General features: G+C 46.8%; 1 protein-coding gene across 1 annotated transcript in view; it reads left to right on the top strand.

Annotated features, from left to right (window-relative positions):
• The window catches only part of LOC107105482 (complement C2-like), a 48,413-nt gene that overhangs the window by 10,219 nt on the left and 17,842 nt on the right, over positions 1 to 20,352 (top strand). The window contains exons 6-10 of the mRNA XM_015405459.1: positions 547 to 683; positions 5,829 to 5,970; positions 9,466 to 9,597; positions 9,753 to 9,842; positions 14,302 to 14,442. Of these exons, the coding sequence (XP_015260945.1) occupies positions 547 to 683; positions 5,829 to 5,970; positions 9,466 to 9,597; positions 9,753 to 9,842; positions 14,302 to 14,442 (642 nt within the window). The remainder of the gene's footprint in view (positions 1 to 546; positions 684 to 5,828; positions 5,971 to 9,465; positions 9,598 to 9,752; positions 9,843 to 14,301; positions 14,443 to 20,352) is intronic.

Here is a 20,352-nt window from a genome sequence, read left to right as displayed (position 1 = left end):
GGAAGGCATCTTGTGTTGGAGAAAGATGCTACCATTAACAGACCAAATCCGTAAGATCCAACCTCTGGTCATTTTATGTCTACTTCCTGGGCTTTCTATGTGATACACCTGGAGTCCTGCTTGCTACCTGCAAATGCAGAATGGGGCAGAGGAAAGATCAGGGTAGGGGTGATCGGATGGTGGAACGGTGTCTACCTCGTCTTCTGAATGAGTCATGGATCGAAAGGTATGGGAGAATCTCTGTATTGCAGCCTGTTGGCTCTTCGATGGTCCCTGACTTCATCCTCATTCAGACCTGCTGAGATCTGATGAGTAGTAATAAAATATAAGAATTTATGTAACAGTCTATTTATTGAAAAGAGTTATGATCCTCCATATGCTCTGAATAAGCTCAACACAGTTCAGTGATTGATAGTGCTGGGATTTCCATTCCTCCGATGATGCCAACAACTGTAGTACAAACTCAGTTATGTGTGGTGGGTTGCTGGCCGGGAATTTTGGACTAGCGAATGATGTTTTTTGTTTTTTCTTCTTTCTCTTCATCAGCTCAATCTTTAGGACGACGACTTATACTGTCCCAAGGCAGTTTCCTCCATGTCTACTTGCTTGCGGATGCCTCCCACAGCGTCACCAAAGAGAACTTTGAGATCTTTAAAAACTCTCTGGAAATCATCATTGACAGGGTAAGTTTGTACAGACAAGATCTGGTCAGGGATAAATCTTAGCCCTGTTCATACAACGCAAGTGCATACAGGTTAGTGAGGGATAGTGTGGGGATGAGGATCTTGGCCCTGACCCCACATATTTACATGATGTTCCGGCTGGCAGGCACAACAGGCACCTGAGCAGAGAGTCAGTGCCAGAGCAGTCCAGAAAGCAAAGTCAAAGCCAGTCCAAGGGTCGGTAATTTGTTAGGTGCAGACAGGTCTGAGAAGCAGAATCCAAAGGCAGTCCAGATAGCAAAGTCCAAAGTTAGTCCGAAAATCACAGGGGGCAAGGCAAGAGTTGTGTTCACTGGGTTCACAGATATGTGACTCATTGCTTTCGTGGCTGGAAAGGCTTGGTTTAAGTAAGCCTCTCACAACGAGTTGAGTTATGCAAGGCAAGGTCCTGCAGTCACTCAGGGCTGCTGTCAGCCAAATGCCAGCACTGAGCCAAGAGACGCGCACTGTGCCTTCTCTCTGTAAGTTGCTGGCGAGATCGCTCCCGGTGTTGGTCTGCTACTGAGGGGGAATCAGAGGAGTCATCCTGCCCCAGCTGTTCTTCATCCTTCCCTCCAGTAGTTTAACTGGAAGAGTCAGGGTCAGCTGTCAGCCTTGAATCTTCAGCTGTTTCTTATGAGCTGGGCCCAGGTTCTGTGACACTCGAGGGGTCTTCCTCCAGGCTGAGTTTCAACTGGCCAAGCTGACCCACAACACAGGACATGGTCACAGTGGCTCTATTGTACATCTGTAGACTCTGCCCTAGGGATGCCAGCCTCCAGGTGGGGCCTGGAGAATCTCCCGGAATTACAGCTCACCTCCAGACTACAGAGATCAGTTCCCGGGGAGAAAATGGGTGCTTTGGAGGGTGGGGTCTATGGCACTATACCCCAGTGAGGTCTCTGTCCTCCCCAGGCTCCACCCCCAAATCTCCAGGAATTTCCCAACTTGCCGCTCACTGCCGGTGGTTAGGAAAGACCTGGCAATCCCACTCTGTCCCTGTGGTTGGAACTGCTTTGAGAACGTCCCTATGCTTGGAGCTACTTTATGGAGGTTTTCAAATACGGGGCAGAGCTTGTGTGCATACAGTCTGTATCCATGTTGGTGCTGTGCCCACTACAAGGCGATCATGCGTTGTCAGGGCACAGCCAGCACCCTCAGACCCTCTCCTTTTCTCTGTGAGTCGCTGGTATGGACAACATCATGCGTATGAAGCTGTAGTCAAATGGGTTTGCTAGGTATGGTGCTGATTTCTAGTTACCTCAGAGCCTGTTTACAGTTAAATCAGTTTAGAACTCTTTCAGACAACCAGTGTGGCTTCCTCAAAGGCACTGTGCCTAACAAAGCCTTATGAGTGGAATGGGACATTGTGACAGACTTTTGGAATCCTCTCAGAACTACAGGTCTCAAGGGATTTTTGTCGTCATTTTTTTTTTTGTCAACTTCTGGGCATGGAATAGCGGTCACTGGGGGTGTGGGGGGAAGTATTTGTGAATTTCCTGCATTGTGTAGAGGGTTGGACTAGATGACCCTGGAGGTCCCTTCCAGCTCTATTATTCCAAGGGGAAACGGGCCTGACCGAGATAGCCCAGGCTAGCCCCATCTTATCAGCGAAGCAGAGTCAGCCCCGGTTAGCGTCTGGACACCAAAGAACACCAAGGTTGCAGTGCAGAGGCAGGCCATGGCTAACCACCTCAGAAGGCCTCTTGCCTTGAAAGCCCTCTGGGGTCGGCATTTCTAAAGTCCAGTTTGGCCACAATGACTGCACTAATTAATAAATAATAATTAAGTGCAACCGACGTACGGAAACCCCATGAAGGTCCACCTCGTTGGATTTTCTTTCTTTTTTTCTAAAGTATATTTATTGGGTTTTTAAAGTGAAAAAACACCCACCACCTAAACACCACAAATACATATTCCATACATATTCAATACAGTAACATATCCATTACTCCATATTACAAATAGAATATTTCATGGATCCGTTCTACTTTCCAGCTTATCTCTATAGCTTTCTATTACAAGTAATAATCCAAAAAAAGAAAAGAAAATTATATTTGTTTTATCTTTATAGGTAAGTTATTACATTTTAATCAATATATCTTATTATACTGTTTACTCAAGGATGTTATTCTATTATTTCAGTACATTGATACTAAATACACCTGTTTTCAACTAACTTAAGAACAAGGTCATTAATAAATCAGTGATAAAACCTAACACATTTTTGCTTCCCTTACCAATTGTTTTAATATCTTCCAAGTTATTGTTTGACCTTTATATAACCATAGAAGGAACTCCTTTTTATATCATCAAGCTGACCTACTTTACCTTTGTCTATTTGAAACCATTTATTTAAAGCAAGCAAACAAACAAACAAACAAAAAAGAACTATGAGCCTATATGCTTACCAACCATAGGACATATACTATTATTAACCACATAATCGCATTCTTATCCTCTTTCTTTACACTTTTGCCCATCCACCAATAATTTCCATTATTACTTTCCCACTAAGTTATGTTTTATTCATGATTTTTCACATTTAAAAAAAAATAAAATTAATTAATCCCTCGTGGGATTTTCAAGGCAAGAGATGAGCAGAGGTGGGTTGCCGTAGCCTTCCACCACGTAAGAAGGGAATGATCACTGACCAGTTTTAATAACAGATCCTTACAAGAGTCTCAATAGACTCGGTAGAAGACAGGACAACGCATGAGAAGATGAGACTCACTGGAAAAGGCAATAATGCTAGGAAAAGTTGAAGGGAGCAAGAAGAAGGGAAGACCCAACGTGAGGTGGATGGACTCAGTCAAGGAAGCCACAAAGGCCCTCAGTTCGCAAGACCTGCGCAAGGCTGTTGACTATAGACCATTTTTGCTGGCTGGGTGCCGTAACAATAAAATTCATTCATTCTATAGATCATTTTGGAGGACATGAATTCATAGGGTCACCGTAAGTCGGAAGCAATCCCCCCCCCCAATTTTATTTCACTAAGCATTTTAACATTTACAACAATAATAGAATGCTGATCTAACGAACATAAACAAAGTTCACTACATTCAGTTTCTCTAAAGGCAGAGGTAAAGGTAAAGGTTCCCTTGCTCGAAAGCCAGTCGAATCCGACTCTAGGGTTGCGGTGCTCATCTTCGTTTCAAAGCCGAAGAGCCAGTCCTGTCCAAAGACGTTTCCGTGGTCATGTGGCCGGCATGACTAAACACCAAGGCGCACGGAATGCTGTTACCTTCCCACAGAAGTGGTGCTATTGTTTTCAAAAGAGTTTGGATTTTCTTGATCAAAACAGCATTTATAAGAACATAAGAGTTGGATCAGGCCAAAGGCCCATCCAGTCCAACACTCTGTGTCACACAGTGGCCAGAAATACCAGTGCCATCAGGAGGTCCAGCAGTGGGGCCAGGACATTAGAAGCCCTCCCACTGTTGACCCCCCCCCAAGCACCAAGAAGACAGAGCATCACTTGCCCCAGAGCCCCTAGCTATACCTTGTGGCTAATAGCCACTGATGGACCTCTGCTCCATATGCTTATCTAATTCCCTTTTGAAGCCGTCCATGCTTGTAGCACCCACCACTTCCTGTGGCAGTGAATTCCGTGTGTTAATCACTCTTTGGGTGAAGAAGTACTTCCTTTTATCCGTTCTAACCCGACCGCTCTGCAGTTTCATGGAGTGCCCACGAGTTCTTGTATTGTGAGAAAGGGAGAAAAGTACCTCTTTCTTTACCTGCTCTTTCCCATGCATAATCTTATAAACCTCGATCATGTCACCCCTCAGTCGTCTTTTCTCCAAGCTAAAGAGCCCTAAGCGCTTTAACCTTTCCTCATAGGGAAAGTGTTCCAACCCTTTTATCATTCGAGTTGCCCTTTTCTGCACTTTTTCCAAAGCCATAATATCCTTTTTAAGGTGTGGTGCCCAGAACTGCACACAGTATTCCAAATGAGGTCTCACCATTGATTTATATAGGGGCATTATTATATTGGCTGATCTGTTTTCAATACCCTTCCTAATAATCCCCAGCATAGCATTGGCCTTCTTTATTGCAGTCACACACTGTCTCGACATTTTCAGTGAGTTATCCACTACAACTCCAAGATCTCTCTCTTGCTCAGTCTCTGCCAGTTCAGACCCCATCAATGTGTATTTATATTTAGGATTTTTGGCTCCAATGTGCATCACCTTGCACTTGGCCACATTGAACCCCATTTGCCATGTTGACGCCCACTCGCCCATCCTTGACAGATCCCCTTGGAGTGCCTCACAATCCTCACTGGTTTTCACCACCCTGAACAACTTTGTATCATCCGCAAATTTAGCCACTTCACTGCTTACTCCCATCTCCAAATCATTAATGAACAAGTTAAAAAGCAGTGGACCAAGTACTGATCCCTGCGGTACCCCACTGCTTACCACCCTCCACTGAGAAAATTGCCCACCTACACTCACTCCATTTGTCCACAAAAGAATACCATCTCTCCAGGAAGTCTGAATTGGCCAAAGGGTTTTCTAATATCTGAATACCGTCTGTTATTCTGTCCATTATGGTGTAATCCCAAATTTTGGAAAACCAAGATTCTATTGAAGGTAGCAATTACATTCTTCACAGCTAACAAGAGTATAGAAATGAGCTCACGGGGATATTTAAATCATGCCAAAGGTTTAATGAAACTGACTGGGGACGCTCAAGTATTGCATAACCTTAGCTTGTATTGCATAACCTTAGCTTGGGGTTTTATAGGCATTAATATTGAGTTCCAGAAAGTTTGAATTTTAGGGCAAGTCTACTGGCAGTGAATATATGAGCCCATCTCACCGCAGGCTTTCCAGCACAGTGGTGAATGAGGAGGAGTTATATGGTGTAATTTTGTGGGAGCTGTATACCATCTTGCTACTCATTTGAACAACTGAAAAAGAAAACTTAATGAATCTGAGGTAAACATGGGGGGATGCCGAATGTGTTCCCATTGATCTAGTTGGAAGCAAGTTGATGGCACATAACACACGCAGCACTCAGCGGTAGGATAAATCCTTGACCACAAGGTTCCAGCCACCCCTTCCTTTATCTCCTCGCCCTCCTTTGCTTTTGTGCTCCTTCTGTCGTTCCCACTTCCAGATTGCCAGCTTCGAAGTGCCGGTCAGGTTCGCTGTGTTCTCTTACGCCAGCCAGCCTAAGAAAATCGTTGACACCTTTGATGATATAGCTGAAGACCCAGACTTGGTTATCGAAAAGATGAAGGACAAAATGAAATACGAAGGTACCAACAGCCCTCGGTGGCCGGCCGCTAGCAGCGTGGTCCACTGTTATTTTAAAATTCACGGCCTGGGGAATGGTTTGGGAGCACCGGTTAACTCAGAGGTGTCGAACTCTTTTGTTAACGTGGGTCAAATCTGACAGAAATGCCACTTCGTTGGGCCGGGCCATGTGTGCCGTAAAACGTAATGATAGGTACAGGCAGGGGTCATTTTGTAGAAAAAGAGGTGCAGGAGCTCATTAGCATAACTCATTAGCATAACTTATTTGCATATGCCACACACCCTGACATCACTGGAAGTGTGTCAGAAGGGAATGGGGGCAGAAGGCAACACCCACCCCTCAGGCTCCACTGGACTGTTTTGGATTGCTAGCTATTGGGGGGGGGGGGAACGTGCAGATCTGTCCTTGAAGAGGAGGGAGAGCTTGTTCCTGAATAAAACTTGGTCTTAAAGGTGCCACTGGACTGTTTTGGACTGGGAGGACGGGTGGGCTCTGCAACTTACCTGGCCGCTTCTTGCTCTGACTGAGGGCTGCTGGGAGCAGGGGGTGGGGCTTGTTGCATGTGCCCGCCCCCTGGGCTCCTTACTGCCGAAGCTCCGCTCCTGTGCGCTCTTGCAGGAAATGACCCCTGGGTACAGGGGATATAAACTTTATAAAGGGTACAGGCAAACCCAATTAATAATATTACTTTTTACTCAAAATACAAACATGCTTAAAACATGAAGCAGTCTTACACCATTTCCTTAGAATATCTCCCTGATGCCCGCCCTCCCACTTCCACCGCCCATTACTCATTAGCACTGGGGCAGTACCCAGGGACATAATGCGCAGCCACTGTCATGTGGCAATAAAGGTAATGACCAGTTGCTGGTGGGCTGGATAAGAGCCCTAGAGGGGCCAGTTCTGGCCCGCGGGCCGTATGTTTAACACCCCTGCGTTAACTGGCTGCAGGATTTAGTGGTACAGGGAGCTGTCCACAGATCTCACCCCATCACAGCTCTGTTCCCCCTCCCCCAGTAGTTCTTGTCCTCCCCCCCCCCCACTGTAGCTATGGTGCATGGAGCAAAACAGAACTCTCTCCCACACTCATTTTAGCTCCAACGGTGACCATGAATTTAGAAGAATCAGGGCTGTGTTCCTTCCAGAGCTCCAGCCACCAGGAAATGGGGCATTGTCCCAGAGGCCCATGCAGTTTCCTGTTTCCTGAGGTGAGGGGGTGCCTGGAGGAGGTGGCGAATGATAGGGTTGCCAACTCAGGGTTGGGAAATTCCTGGATATTTGGGATGGGGAGCCTGGGAAGAGGGGGGTTTGGGGAAGGGACTGGGGAGGAGCCTCAGTGGATTACAGTGCCACAGAGTCCACCTTCCAAAGCAGCCATTTTCTCCAGGGGAAGTGAGCTGTAATTCTGCAAGATCTCCAGGCCCCCACCTGGAGGCTGGCAACCCTTCACACAATTGTCTTGTACTCTGCTTCGTCATTGGCCGCCGGACCTTAGATTGGTCTGGCATCTCCGGTCAGTGACAGGCTGTCCTGCAGTGCCGTAGGCCTGATAAGTGTCCAGCCGTGCCAACTCCCTGACCAGGCACCGAGAGAAAAGCTAATAACCATGCAGATAGGCAGGCGGTTGACTGGATGGGGGAAGCAGGCAGTAGAGCAGGCCAATGCAAGCAGCCAGGCCAAGATAGTCAAGGTTGACTGCTAAGCACACAGGGGCCAAGAGACCGACTTAGAAGCCATCATAATACCACCAGGCAAGGGGAAACCAATGGCTCGAAATGACCGGAGCGTTTCCATGGGTGGAAGGATTCCCACCCTTGAAATGCGGCTTCCTTGCCTGCCCACTCGCCTTGCAGCTCAAAATTCCCTCCAAACTTGGCTCCCCGGTGGACAGAGAACCTCCCCAGGAACACCATTTGGCGTAGGGTTGTCAATATCCAGGTGGGGACTGGAGATCTCCTGGAATGAAAACTGATCTCCAGGAGACAGAGATCACTTCCCCTGGAGCAAATGGCTGCTTTGGAAGGTGGATTGTATGGCACTGTACCCAACTGAGGTCCCCCCCCCCCAAGCCTACCCTCCCTGTGCTCCACACCCAAATATCCGGGAATTTTGGGCTGTAAAGGGTGGTAAGGAAGTTGCACTCCATAGAGTCCCAGCCAGTGGGCGGTATTGATCTAAATAGGGTGGCCAGGTCCCACCTGGTAACCAGTGGGGGAAGGGAGGGGGACTTACCAAGAGCAGCAGGGAGGCCCATCTGATGTGCAGCAATGTGTCTACATCACTGCCCATGTGACCCAGAAGTGACATCATCACTTCTGGGATATCAGGGCGATGCTCTGGTATTTGGGCAAAAACTTTTATCTTAAATTTGGCTTCTACCATAGACGTTTTGCCCAAGTAACCAGAGTGTCGCTCCAACAACCCGTACGTGATGATGTCACTTCTGGGTCACATGGGCAATGATATCGGCACATCATTGCATCCCCCTCTTTTTTGGGGTAAGTTCCCTCCTGGTGGCCAGCTGATTGGCGGTGGGGAGGTGGGGCCTGTCAGCAGGGGACCCCCACCTCCACCAAGGAGTCTGGCAACCCTATCCAGGGAGGACACAGCAGTCCAGGAAGCCTTTTGTCAGGGTGGATTATGGCATGGGACAGTTGAGCTGAACTCTCGTAGTTCTAGGATTGCCAGGCCTCCCACTGGCAGCCCCCCAGCCCTCACTGCCGCTTGGTAGCCTGGTGGGAGGGAAATAAGGGAAATATTGCTGTCACATCCACAACATGGTGTCATTTCCAGGGCAAACCTGGAAGTGATATCACACTACTCTAGGATTCAATAGAAACTCAGTGGTAAAGCCATAGAGTTTCTACTGAATCCTGGAGCAGTGTGACATCACTTCAGGGTTCTAGCTGGTAAGAAGAAGAGATCGGATTTATACCCCGCCCTTCACTACCCAAAGGAGTCTCAGAGCGGCTTACAAACCCCTTTCCCTTCCCCTCCCCACAACGGACACCCTGTGAGGTAGGCGGGGCTGAGAGAGCTCTGGCAGAAACTGCTCTTTTTCAAGGACAGCTCTTATCAGAAGTATGGCTTGCCCAAGGTCATCCAGCCAGGTGCAAGTGGAGGAGCAGGGGATCAAACCTGGTTCTCCCAGATTAGAGTCCGCGCACGTAACCACTACACCAAACTGGCTCTCATCATGTTATATTGACATGATGGCACCAGCCCCCTTTGTCCCCATCCCCCATTCTCCTGTCAGGCACCAGCCTTTGGCTGGCAACCCTATCTAGTTCTGCATGGCCTTATTTATTTTTTGTATTTCTGTCTTGCCTCTAATCGAATTCTGCTCACTTTTACACTGTTGTTTTTTAAAATACTTATTATTTGCTATTTTTTTTTAAAAAAAAAAATCTGTTTTGCATGCCACCTCACGTTTCAGAAGTGGCAAAGTATAAGTGCGTATCACTTGACTGTGGGGCCTGTTTGTTCCCTCTTGCAGACCATGGCAATGCGACAGGGACCAACATCCAGCAAGCGCTGATGGCTGTCTACCGCATGATGATCAGCCACCGAGCCTCTAATGACAAGGGCTGGGATCAAACCCGCCACGCCATCATTCTGCTCACGGACGGTGAGGGGTAGAAGGCGAGGTGGAGGAGGCTGGTGTGTTTCCATAGTACAGAAATCAGGGCGGAGTTCGGCCTTTGACCGTTTACCTCATGACAACCTTGTGTGTAGTTTGGGAACTACCGTCCCTTTTGCTGAATTGTTTGGGTGTTCTCTTAGGGAAGTCCAATATGGGTGGCTCCCCCAGAAATGCTACGCTCAGGATAGAAGACTTACTGAATGTGGCAGCAAACCGAAAAGACTATCTGGGTAAGTCCCGTAAAGCTTACTTTGTTACAGCAATAGTTATCCAGTCAGACTTCAGAGAGGGCCCTCCTTGTATAAGCCCCCTCGCCCAGTTAGTCCGGAGTTATGGGCTGGGTTGCCATCAGTCTGCTGATGACACTCAGCTCTGTCTGTTAATGGACGGTCACCCGTCACCCGTTCCTGGAAATCTGGCTGAGGCTTTGGACACTGTGGCTGGATGTTTGCGGCAGAGTTGATTGAAGTTAAACCCATCGAAGATGGAGGTCCTTTACCTGGGTCGTGGGGGTATGGAGGTGGGCACCAGGCTTCCCACACTGGAAGGGGCACCTTTGGTGCCAGCCCAGTCAGGGAGGAGCCTGGGAGTAACACTGGATACCTCCTTATCTATGGAGGCCCAGATTGCTGCAGTTGCCAGATCTCCATTCTTCCATCTTAGGCAGATCAGGCTACTGGAGCCCTATCTCTCCCCCCAGGACTTAGCTACGGTGACCCATGCAATGGTCACTTCCAGGATTGATTACTACAACTTGCTCTATGCAGGCTTACCCCTGAAGCTGAACTAGAAATTACAGCTGATACAAAATGTGGCGGCGCGACTTCCGGTTTATGGCGACATGCTGGCATACGCACCTCCCGGACCTCCCGGGGGTACGATCTGCGTGCTAGTGGATAGGAGGGGGGGCGATTGTTCATCACCATCCCCGGAGCCTTTGTGAAAGGTTCCTAGCCATAGGGCTTTTGAGGGGTTGCCTCTTTGCCAGCGCCTTGCTGGGGAATTGAGGTGCTCCTCTGCCCCGACAGTCCTGCCGCTATGTGTCGATATGGAATCAGAGCCGCTGACTGGGACAAGCGTTGGAGATTGAGCGTTTAAAACGTATGCTGAGCAGGACCAAGGACCAACAATGAACAGTGAGTCGAGTGAAAGCGAAACACTGACAATTTAAAAAGAAAGCACCCCCCGGGGGAAGGTGAGAAAAGCGAGCGGGGGAGGGGTCCCTCCTACACGCAGAGACTTAAAAGCGATTGAACAAGGGGGGAGCGGATGTAAAAGCGTTAAAATCTGTTTTAAGAAACCTACCAGAAACCTACCTATGATAAGCATTTGGGCAAATTTTAAGAAACCTACCAGAAACCTACCTATGATAAGCATTTGGGCAAATTTCAGAGACTTCAGCAAGTTTTTATAAAAGTAAACAATCCTTAAAAATGGCGTGGAAAAAAATGGAGAGGGACAAGCAAGCAAAAGTGAAACCAGTGGGAAGCCTGAGCCCATTTCCGGAAGAAACCACTAAGTTCTCTAAACTTTTGGCGGACTCTTTGCGCCCTCTACTGGATCAGATGATGAATATCAATCAACAGCTGGCAACTCTGAACCAAAATTTTACAATTCAACAGCTTCAATTGTGTGAAACTACAAAAAAGAGAGCAAACAGCTGAGAAAGTAAAGGAAATGGAATTTTACTGTATTTATTGAAATGTTGTAACCCGCCCTGAGCCCGTTTACCGGATGGGTGGGATATAAATGCAAAAAATAAAGACTGGCAGGGGTCTGCTTTGGGGGCTCTGGGGAAGACCGCCTGCTTCACACACAGGTTAATTCCCCCTCAGTTTGGTATAGCGGTTAAGAGCAGCGGACTCTAATCTAGAGAACCAGATTTGATTCCTCACATCCTCACTTGAAACTATCTGGGTGACCTTGGGCAAGTCACAGCACTCTTAGCCTAAAAATAAGAATAGCTCGCCACTTACGTGGTGTCAAAAAAGAGCTACAGCTTCGGCAGCCCAGCTATCCCCCGGGGATCTCCTGGCTATTCCACACACAACGGCCATATGATAATTTCAGTTTTCCCCTAGGGTTGCTAACTCCAGGCTGGGAAATTCCTGGAGGCTAGGGGTTAGAGTCTGGGGAGGGGAGGAACTTCAGCAGGGTCTAATGTGGGGTTGCCAAGACTGGGTTGGAAAATGCCTGGAGATTTGGGGTTGGAGCCTGGGGAAGGGGAGGGAGCATTGACAGAGGCCACTCTCCAAAGCAACCATTTTCTCCAGGGGAACTGATATCAGTAATCTGGAGATCAACTGTCATTCTGGGGATCTGCAGTCCCAACCTGGAGGTTGGCAACCCTAGTCTGAAGCCACAGAGTGTCTCCCCCCCCCAGCAGCCATTTTCTCCAGGGGAACTGATCTCTGCAGTCTGGGAGATCAGTCATAATTCTGTGGGATCTCCAGGCCCCACCTGGAGGTTGGCAACTCTCAGTCTGTGAACTGACTCAAGGCTGTTGGGTATGTTAAATCCCAAATCCAAGGCCATGTCATAGTTTGGAGGAAGACCTTTACTGTAACTCAATGGTTTCCAAGCTTTCTACTCTCAGGGAATTCTTATCACAATCAATTGCTTGCCAAGGACTTTGGGGGGGGGGGAGTGGCCTGTTGGGTATGTTAAAATCCCAAGTCCAAGGCCATGTCATAGTTTGGAGGAAGGCCTTTACTGTAACTCTAGTCTTCCCAAGTCCCCGCAAGGGGGCGGGGAAATCCCCGCCCCAGAGGCCCGTTCCCCGCCGCCGCTGGATTGGGCCCCTGGGGGAATTCCACCCTGACGTGCGCGTCACCCGGAAGTGACGCGACCACATGGGGCACACTGGGGGCAGGGCCACTGCAATCCAAGAGAAAACTCTATGGTTTTCCCTCGTATGGCCATGGCCCCGCCCCCAGCGTGCCTACTGTTGTCACGTCACTTCTGGGTGATGTGCATGCGGCGCGCACGCGCGCACACCAGAAACCGGCCGGGAGCCCCCCGCTCCGGCAGAAGATCGACTTGGCAACTCAGTGATTTCCAAACTTTCTACTCTCAGGGAATTCTTTTCACAATCGATTCCTTGCCAAGGACTTTGGGGGGGGGGAGTGGCCTAACCCCAGTAACAGTTTTTGCCCCTCCTCCCTAGTTCTGGGGTTGTTTATTTATGTGTTTTTATTGCATTATTTTATAATATTATTTTATCCTGGTATTTAATTATTTTATAATGTCGTTTTTAATTGTTCAAACGTTTTAATGTTTGTAAGGTAGTCGACTCCAGGTTGGAAGATTTCTGGAGGTTTGTGGATGGAGCCTACAGAGTGCAGGGTTTGAGGAGTGAAGGGACCTTAGCAGGGTATAAGCCACCTCAAAGTATGGCCTATAAAGGTTTTAATAAAATAAACTAAAACGGAATGCCATAGACTCCATCCTCCAGTGGAGTCCAGTTCTCCAGGGGAACTGATTGGACATCTGGAGATCAGTTGTAATTCCTGCGGATCTCCAGGAGCCACTGGGAGGTTGGCAGCCCTAGTACCTGTGCCGCCTGGGTGACCCTGATTGTGTGAACAGGCAGCATAACAGTGTTTTAAATCAATAAGGAATCTAGTGAGCATGTGCCATAATGTCCCTGCACGTTGCAGAGGTTTCTGGGGCCTATCACAGGGCACACATTCAACCTATGTGGAAATACTAACCAGTAGGGTTGCCAGGTCTGGGTTGGAAAATACCTGGAGATTTTAGAGGTGGCTCCAGGAGAGGGCGGGGTTTGGGGAGAGGAGGGGCCTCAGCCTAAAGTGCCATAGAGTCCACTCTTCAAAGCAGCCATGTTCTCCAGGGGAGCTAATTCTGTCAGCTGGAGATCAGTTGTAAAAGCGGGAGATCCCCAGTCCCCACCTGGAGGCTGGCAACCCTACTAACCATAGGGCTGCCAAGTGGGGGCGGGTGGCGGGTAAACCCCCGCTTTGGAGGCCCAATTTTCGCCGTCATGTAATCGGGCCCCGGGGGGAACCCCGCCCCCCGAAGCGCAGCGTGGCTGCGTCACCAGAGGTGACGCAACCACGTAGAGCACGTTGGGGGCGTGGCCCCGATCGGCGCACGCACGCGCACATCCCGCAACAACTCCCGGAGCCCAGGGACAGTCCCCCGCCGGTGAGTATAAACGACTTGGCAACCCTAACTAACCAGGTCTGTTGGCCTTCACACCGTTATGACATTCTTTATATATATATATATATATATTCTGCATGCCCTGCAGAAACTAAACAAGTCCGGCAGGGCACCATGTTGTGGACCCCTGAAATAGAGGAAGGGACAACCACGTATCTACTCTTTTGAGCTCCTTGGAGTAAAGTATGGCATAAATATGCGACAGGAATTTGTTCCCCAAAGTTATTGATGTTTAGAAGTCAAGTAGAAACGTACCCCTTTCAGATGGTTGCTAATGCACTGGATTCGTCTTACCTCATTGCTAGCTGTGAGGACTGTGACAGTCTTTCTTTCCAGCTTCCCCAGTGACATATCTTTTCCTTCATTCTGGATGGGTGGTCCGTAGCCACAGAATGAACCAGGAATCCAGTGGCCCCTTTCAAGACTAACAAAAATTTGTTCCAGCAAAAAACTTCCGTGAGTCTGAGCTCACACCTTCAGATGAATAACGTGTGTCTCCCTCAGATATCTACGTCTTTGGTGTCGGGAACCTGGACGTAGACTGGGACGGTATGAACGAGGTGGCGTCGAAGAAGGCGGGCGAGAAACACGTCTTCAAAATGAAAGATTCTATGGAGCTCAAGAAAGCCTTCGAAGATGTTCTGGGTGAGTGAGGTCTTGAGAGGAGAGAAGGAAGAGGGGCAGGGTTAGGCCTGCCAGCTCTGGGTTGGGGAAATGCCTGGAGATTTTGGGGGTGGAGCCTGAGGAGGGCGGGGTTTGGGGTGGCCCCCCTAGTCAGAAATGTTTGGCTGGTGGGGCAGAGACTGGGGCACTGGGGCAGGGGAGCCGGAGCAGGGAACTTAATTAGTTTACTGGGGGGCAGGGAAGAAAAATGAAAGAGAGAAGGCTCCTCTTCCCCAGCCCCGCCCCCAAACTCGGGGAAGGCTGGGGAAGGAAAGAGAAGCTGCCCTGCTGCTTCTAGTCAGTTTCACTCCCCTTCATCAGGTGTTAGGTTTAACAGCTGATCACCTGGAGTGATACTGACCAGAAGTGGCAAAGCAGCTTCCCTTTCCTCCCCTGGTGCGCCTCTCTGCCATTGCTGAGAGAGGTGGGCGCACCAGCGCGGGGGGGGGGGTCTGGGGAGTCTGGCATTCTCCCGGGGTGGGGCAGGGCTCATTGATGGTGGGGTGCTGCCCCCAAATGCCCCACTGTGGCTACAGGCTTTGTTTGGGGAAGGGAAGGACTTCAATCGGGTACAATGCCATAGAGTCCACTTTCCAATGTGGCCATTTCTCCAGGTGAACTGATCTCTCACATTATACTTTTGTAAAGAGGCTGACAAAGAGCAGGAGGGCTATCATCTCTATTTTTTTCCTATTGTCTCCTCCCATTGATAAGGAAATTGCTTGCCAAGCCAGAGCCAAAATAGTGATATGTCAAAATAAAAAAATAAAAAGCAGTTGTTGTTTTTTTTTGTGAATATTTTTTATTAATTTTCCAAACACCCACTCCCGACCTTCATAACAGAACATAACATAAATACTGATCAGTTAACACAGACGAGCATACAGCCTAATGTTTTTTCTCTTACTGATTTCCTAATCTCCACTTATCTTTTTTGTTTAATATTCCATTCAAATAACTTTTTCCATTTTTTGTTAATTATCTCCTTGTCTTTCCCTTTTAACACATTTGACAATTTATCCATTTCAGCGACTTCCAGCCATTTCTGAGCTACCTCCAACTTTCCTGGAGTCCTTTCTGTTTTCCAATACTTGGCATAGCAAATTCTAGCCGCTGTAATACAGTATAACAACAGACTTTTCCCTTCCTTTCCTCCTATTTCTGGTATCATATTTAATAGAAGGATTTCAGGTTGTAGAGGTACCTCTATTTCCAACACCTCTAATAACATTTTCTTAACCTTCTCCCAATAATCCCTGGCTTTTGCACAAGTCCACCACATGTGGAAGTATGTACCAGTATTTTGCTGACACTTCCAACAGATATTTGTCGCGGACTTAGAAAACTTTGCCAATCGCGAGGGGTATAAATACCACCTGTGTGCTACCTTAAAGATATTTTCTTTGAAAGACGAGGCCCTCGTGATTTTCAAATTAGTCTCCCAAACTTTCATCCATTTACGTTGGTCTATCGTAAAACCTAGATCTTTATTCCATGCTCTTAAACTGGCCCATACTACATCTTCTTGTAGTTTCCCCTCTAATAAGATATTATATAATCTTTTTATCAATTGTGTTTCTAGTGTAAGCCATATCTTGTCTAAGTCAGTTGGTTCTCTATAAAAACCAATTCTCGCATCTTCCTTAAATCTAGCTTTCAGTTGCATAATCTGTAGCCAGGACATTTCTATTTCTTGGTTTTTCAAAGTATCTATTGATTTTAAATTATTCATAGTGTCCAACAGGTTCTCATAGGTACACTTTCCGCCTTGTGTATATAAGGACGGAATCTCTAAAGCCTCCAGGGGGGCTACCCATCTGGGAACCTTCTTATAATACTGCGTTTTAATCTCCCTCCAAATTTTTATCAGAGATCCTCTCATATAATGCCGTTCAAAATACTTCTTTTCTTTGTCATACCAAAGAGTAGCATGCCATCCTTGCGGAAGATCGAAACCTTCTAATTTGAGGAGTCTAGTATTGGAGAGAGTTGCCCATTCTTTTACCCATAGTAAAACCGCCGCCTTGTAGTATAGCTCCCACACTGGGAATGCAAAGCCACCTAACTCTTTCTTGGTCTGCAACAGTTGCAATTTAAGTCTCGGTTTCCTTTTTTGCCAGATAAATGTCAAGCAGCTTTTATTTAACTCCTTAAAGAAAACCTGGTTCCTCAAGATAGGTATTGTTTGGAATAAAAACATTACTTTCGGGAGAATTGCCATTTTAATCGTGGCAATTCTACCTAATAGTGACAATTGTAAACCGCTCCACTTTTCTAGGTCTTTTTTAATTTCCATCAGTAAGTTCTTATAGTTATCCTATATAAAGAACAGGACTTATTCGTTATCCAGATTCCTAGGTACCTAATTTTTTTTGTTATTAGAAACCCTGTTTCTTTTTGTAGTCTCTTTTCGACCTCTTTAGAACAATTCTTTGTTATTATTTTAGATTTTTGGTGATTTACTTTTAATCCCGCCACTTGACCATATATCTGTAGTGTATATAGAAGTTGCGTGCAAGATGTCAAAGGGTCCTCTAGTACCAACACCAAATCGTCGGCATATGCCAAGACTTTAAATGATTCTCCTTTCACATTTAAACCTTTAATTGAATAGTCTGCCCTTATCATGTCATTAAGTTGTTCTATCGCAAATATAAACAGTAAGGGGGACAGCGGGCATCCTTGCCTTGTCCCCTTTAGTATTTGTATCTTACTGGTTAAATAACCATTAAATGTTATTTTGGCCTCTTGTTTTTGGTATATTGTTTGCAGCATATTAAGGAAACTATCTCCACAATCCCAGTGGTTGAATTGTCTCAGTATAAATTCCCAACTTACATTATCAAATGCCTTCTCGGCATCAACAAATAACAAGGCTAGTTGGTTACTGGGATTGCTTTCATAGAATTCTAGGATGTCTAATATAGACCTGATGTTATTTCTTAAATATCTTTGGGGCAGGAATCCTGCTTGGTCTTTCTGTATAACCTGTTGCAAGACATTTTTAAGCCTATTCGCTAAAATAGCAGCAAATATTTTATAATCACTATTAAGAAGTGAAATTGGCCTATAATTTTTTATCAGCGTTATGTCAGTTTGTTGTTTAGGTATTAAAATAATTAGAGCCTCCTCCCAGGATTTCGGAATTCTTTTATTATCTATAATATTTTGAATAGTCAATTTCAAAGGCTTTTCAATCTGTTTACTAAACACCTGGTAGAATTCAGATGATAAACCGTCAGGACCTGGTGTTTTCTTTGTTTTTAATCTTTTAAGGACTGCTGTTATCTCGCCAGGGGAGATTGGTTCGTTCAACATTTTCTTTTGTTCTGGTGTAAATTTTTTCTTATTATGTTCATTAAGAAATTTCTCAATTTCCTGTAGATTTTGTTCCTTCTGGTCATATAAGTTCTTGTAAAAGCAGTTTTTTAGCAGCAACTGTAATGATATAGAGATCACATACAGATATATTAAAATGCCATTTATGGAAGATGGTGTTTTGAAGCCAAAAATGAAGACCACTAGTAGGTGATTAAGGGTCAGGGTGATTAAGCTTCATAGCAACATACCCTCAATGTTTCTAATTTCCATAAAAAAGGTAGTTAAAAGGATGGCACCATCCATTAGCTAACATTCAGTTGCAGACAAGTTGTCACAAAGGATAAGGCAGACACAAGGGTTGTGTAATGAGGACCTAGGAATTCCTCTTTGCTTTCACTCACAGAAGCCGAGCATCATTTCTCTGGATTCGGAGCAAACTTACCACATACACAGAATCCTATTTCATACATCCGAACTCATGAAACGTAATGAACTTTATATCTAAAATGAGATAAGTAGACATGTGGCAATGGTCATACAACCTGACGCCCTTGGCTTCAGTAAAGTGTACCCATTTTCCCTCTGACTACTTATGCTCACTTTAGAGCCACTTTGGTGTAGTGGTTGAGTGCGCAGACTCTAGTCTGGGAGAACCGGGTTTGATTCCCCACTCCTCCACTTGCACCTGCTGGATGACCTTGGGCAAGCCATAGTTCTGTCAGAGCTGTTCTTGAAAAACAGCAGTTTCTGTCAGAGTTCTCTCAGCCTCACCTACCTCACAGGGTGTCTGTTGTGGGGAGGGGAAGTAGTTTGGAAGCCGCTCTGAGACTCTGAGTGAAGGGCAGGGTATAAATCCAATATCCTCCCTCCTCTTCTTCTTCTTCTCCTCTCTGCAGTGTCAAATGAGGACCTGGGAGACCCAGCTCCAAATCCCTGCTCAGCCATTAAGCTCAGTGAAGGTGCAGTTTGAGGCAGGATCACATCCTTCTAAGCCCATTGGCTTCAATGGACTTAGAACGTTGTAACTCTACTTGGGTCTGTGCTGAGAGTGACCTAGGGCCAGTCATTCTCTCGTTCCCTCCCAGGGTTGCTGTGATGCTAGGATACAGGAGGGAAGAACCACGTTCCTCATCTTGTTGGAGGACGAAAGGGATAAAAACGGCCTTTAAATTGATTTCCGCTGCTCCCACTCAGACCACTAGCAAAGCCATGGCCCTTGCTGTCCTCCCCAGGCCCCATCTACAATGCAGCACCTCTTTCCCCAACAGCGTCTCATTGTCCCCATAGCCCTGGGCTGCCTTTGGAAAGAGAGTGATACAAATGCAGGTTGTAGACAGCAGCTGCCCTGTAGACAGCAGCAGCAGCGCACAGCCTGACTGTTAAGTCGCTCACTTAACAAAGCAGTCGGAGAGTGATTCAGCAAGAACACAACTTTATTCTTCAACTCGAACACAACTCCAACACGGATCAACATCTGATAGCCAGAACAGCCTTTACATGGCAGCTGTCCTGCTTTTAAACATTCCTGGCTAATATAGCCACACCCACTGTACAAATATCAACCTATGAGGTTGCAGAGATAAGGTCCAATCATATTAGTTCCCGCTCAGGGAGCTTGCTTGAAGTGATTGGCTTGTTACTTCCTGGGCTAGCAATTCTATTGGATGGATTTGGATCCTAGCCCAGGACGAAGCTTAACATTACCGTTCAGTTAGATGTTTCACCACATGTCATGCATTCAAGGCAGCTTTGAATACACTACACTGACTGTCCATCCTGAGACAACAAGGGAGACAGGGTCAAGTGGCACGTAGAGATGCCAGCCTCCAGGTGGGGCCTGGAGTTCTTCTGGAATTACAAGTGATCTCCGGACTATAGGGAACAACGCTCCCTCTAAGCTGTGGAGTCGTCTCATGAGCAAAAATTCTACTTCGTGAGCTGCTGGCATTAAAGTTGTGAGTGAGCAATTCGGCTGCTGCATAGATTAGTTTGCTCTGGAGCCATCACTTCCTGAGCTGAGGCGAAAGTGTGTGAGCCGGAGGCTAAAAACCTGTGAGCTAGCTCACACTAACACAGCTTAGAGGGAACACCGATAGGGATCCGTTCCCCTAGAGGAAATGGCATCTTCAGAGGGTGGACTCGATGGCATCTCTTCTCTGCTGAGATCCCTCCTCTCCCCAAATTCTGCCCTTCCAAAGTTCTGTCCTCATATCTCCTGGAAGTTCCCAACCTAGAGTTGGCAACCCTAAGTGGCAGCCTGCTCCTCATCCACTGGTTGCCTCTCGGATACACCATTGTGACTCTGAGCCAGAGGGATTCAATTTAATAAAGCAGTTCTTCACAGCAGCCCTGAACGACTCCTTAATTAAGCATTTAGTAACTACTTTTATCTTTGCAGACAAAATGCATCACTCATTAATTTTATTTTTAGGGTTAGGATTATAAAATCACCATCTTGATTTAAAAAAAAAAAAATTAAGAATGGCTCCAAAAAGAACAGGACTGTACAACTTTCATCTCACATCCCCCCATTCATTCTCTCTCTCTCTCTCTCTCTCTCTCTCTCTCTCG

The sequence above is a fragment of the Gekko japonicus genome, unplaced genomic scaffold, assembly GCF_001447785.1.
Source record: "Gekko japonicus isolate JY-2015 unplaced genomic scaffold, Gekko_japonicus_V1.1 scaffold1799, whole genome shotgun sequence".
In the NCBI taxonomy this organism is placed as follows: Eukaryota; Metazoa; Chordata; class Lepidosauria; order Squamata; family Gekkonidae; genus Gekko; species Gekko japonicus.
Note: the sequence above shows the minus strand (reverse complement) of the source record. Positions and strands in the feature narration are given on the sequence as shown.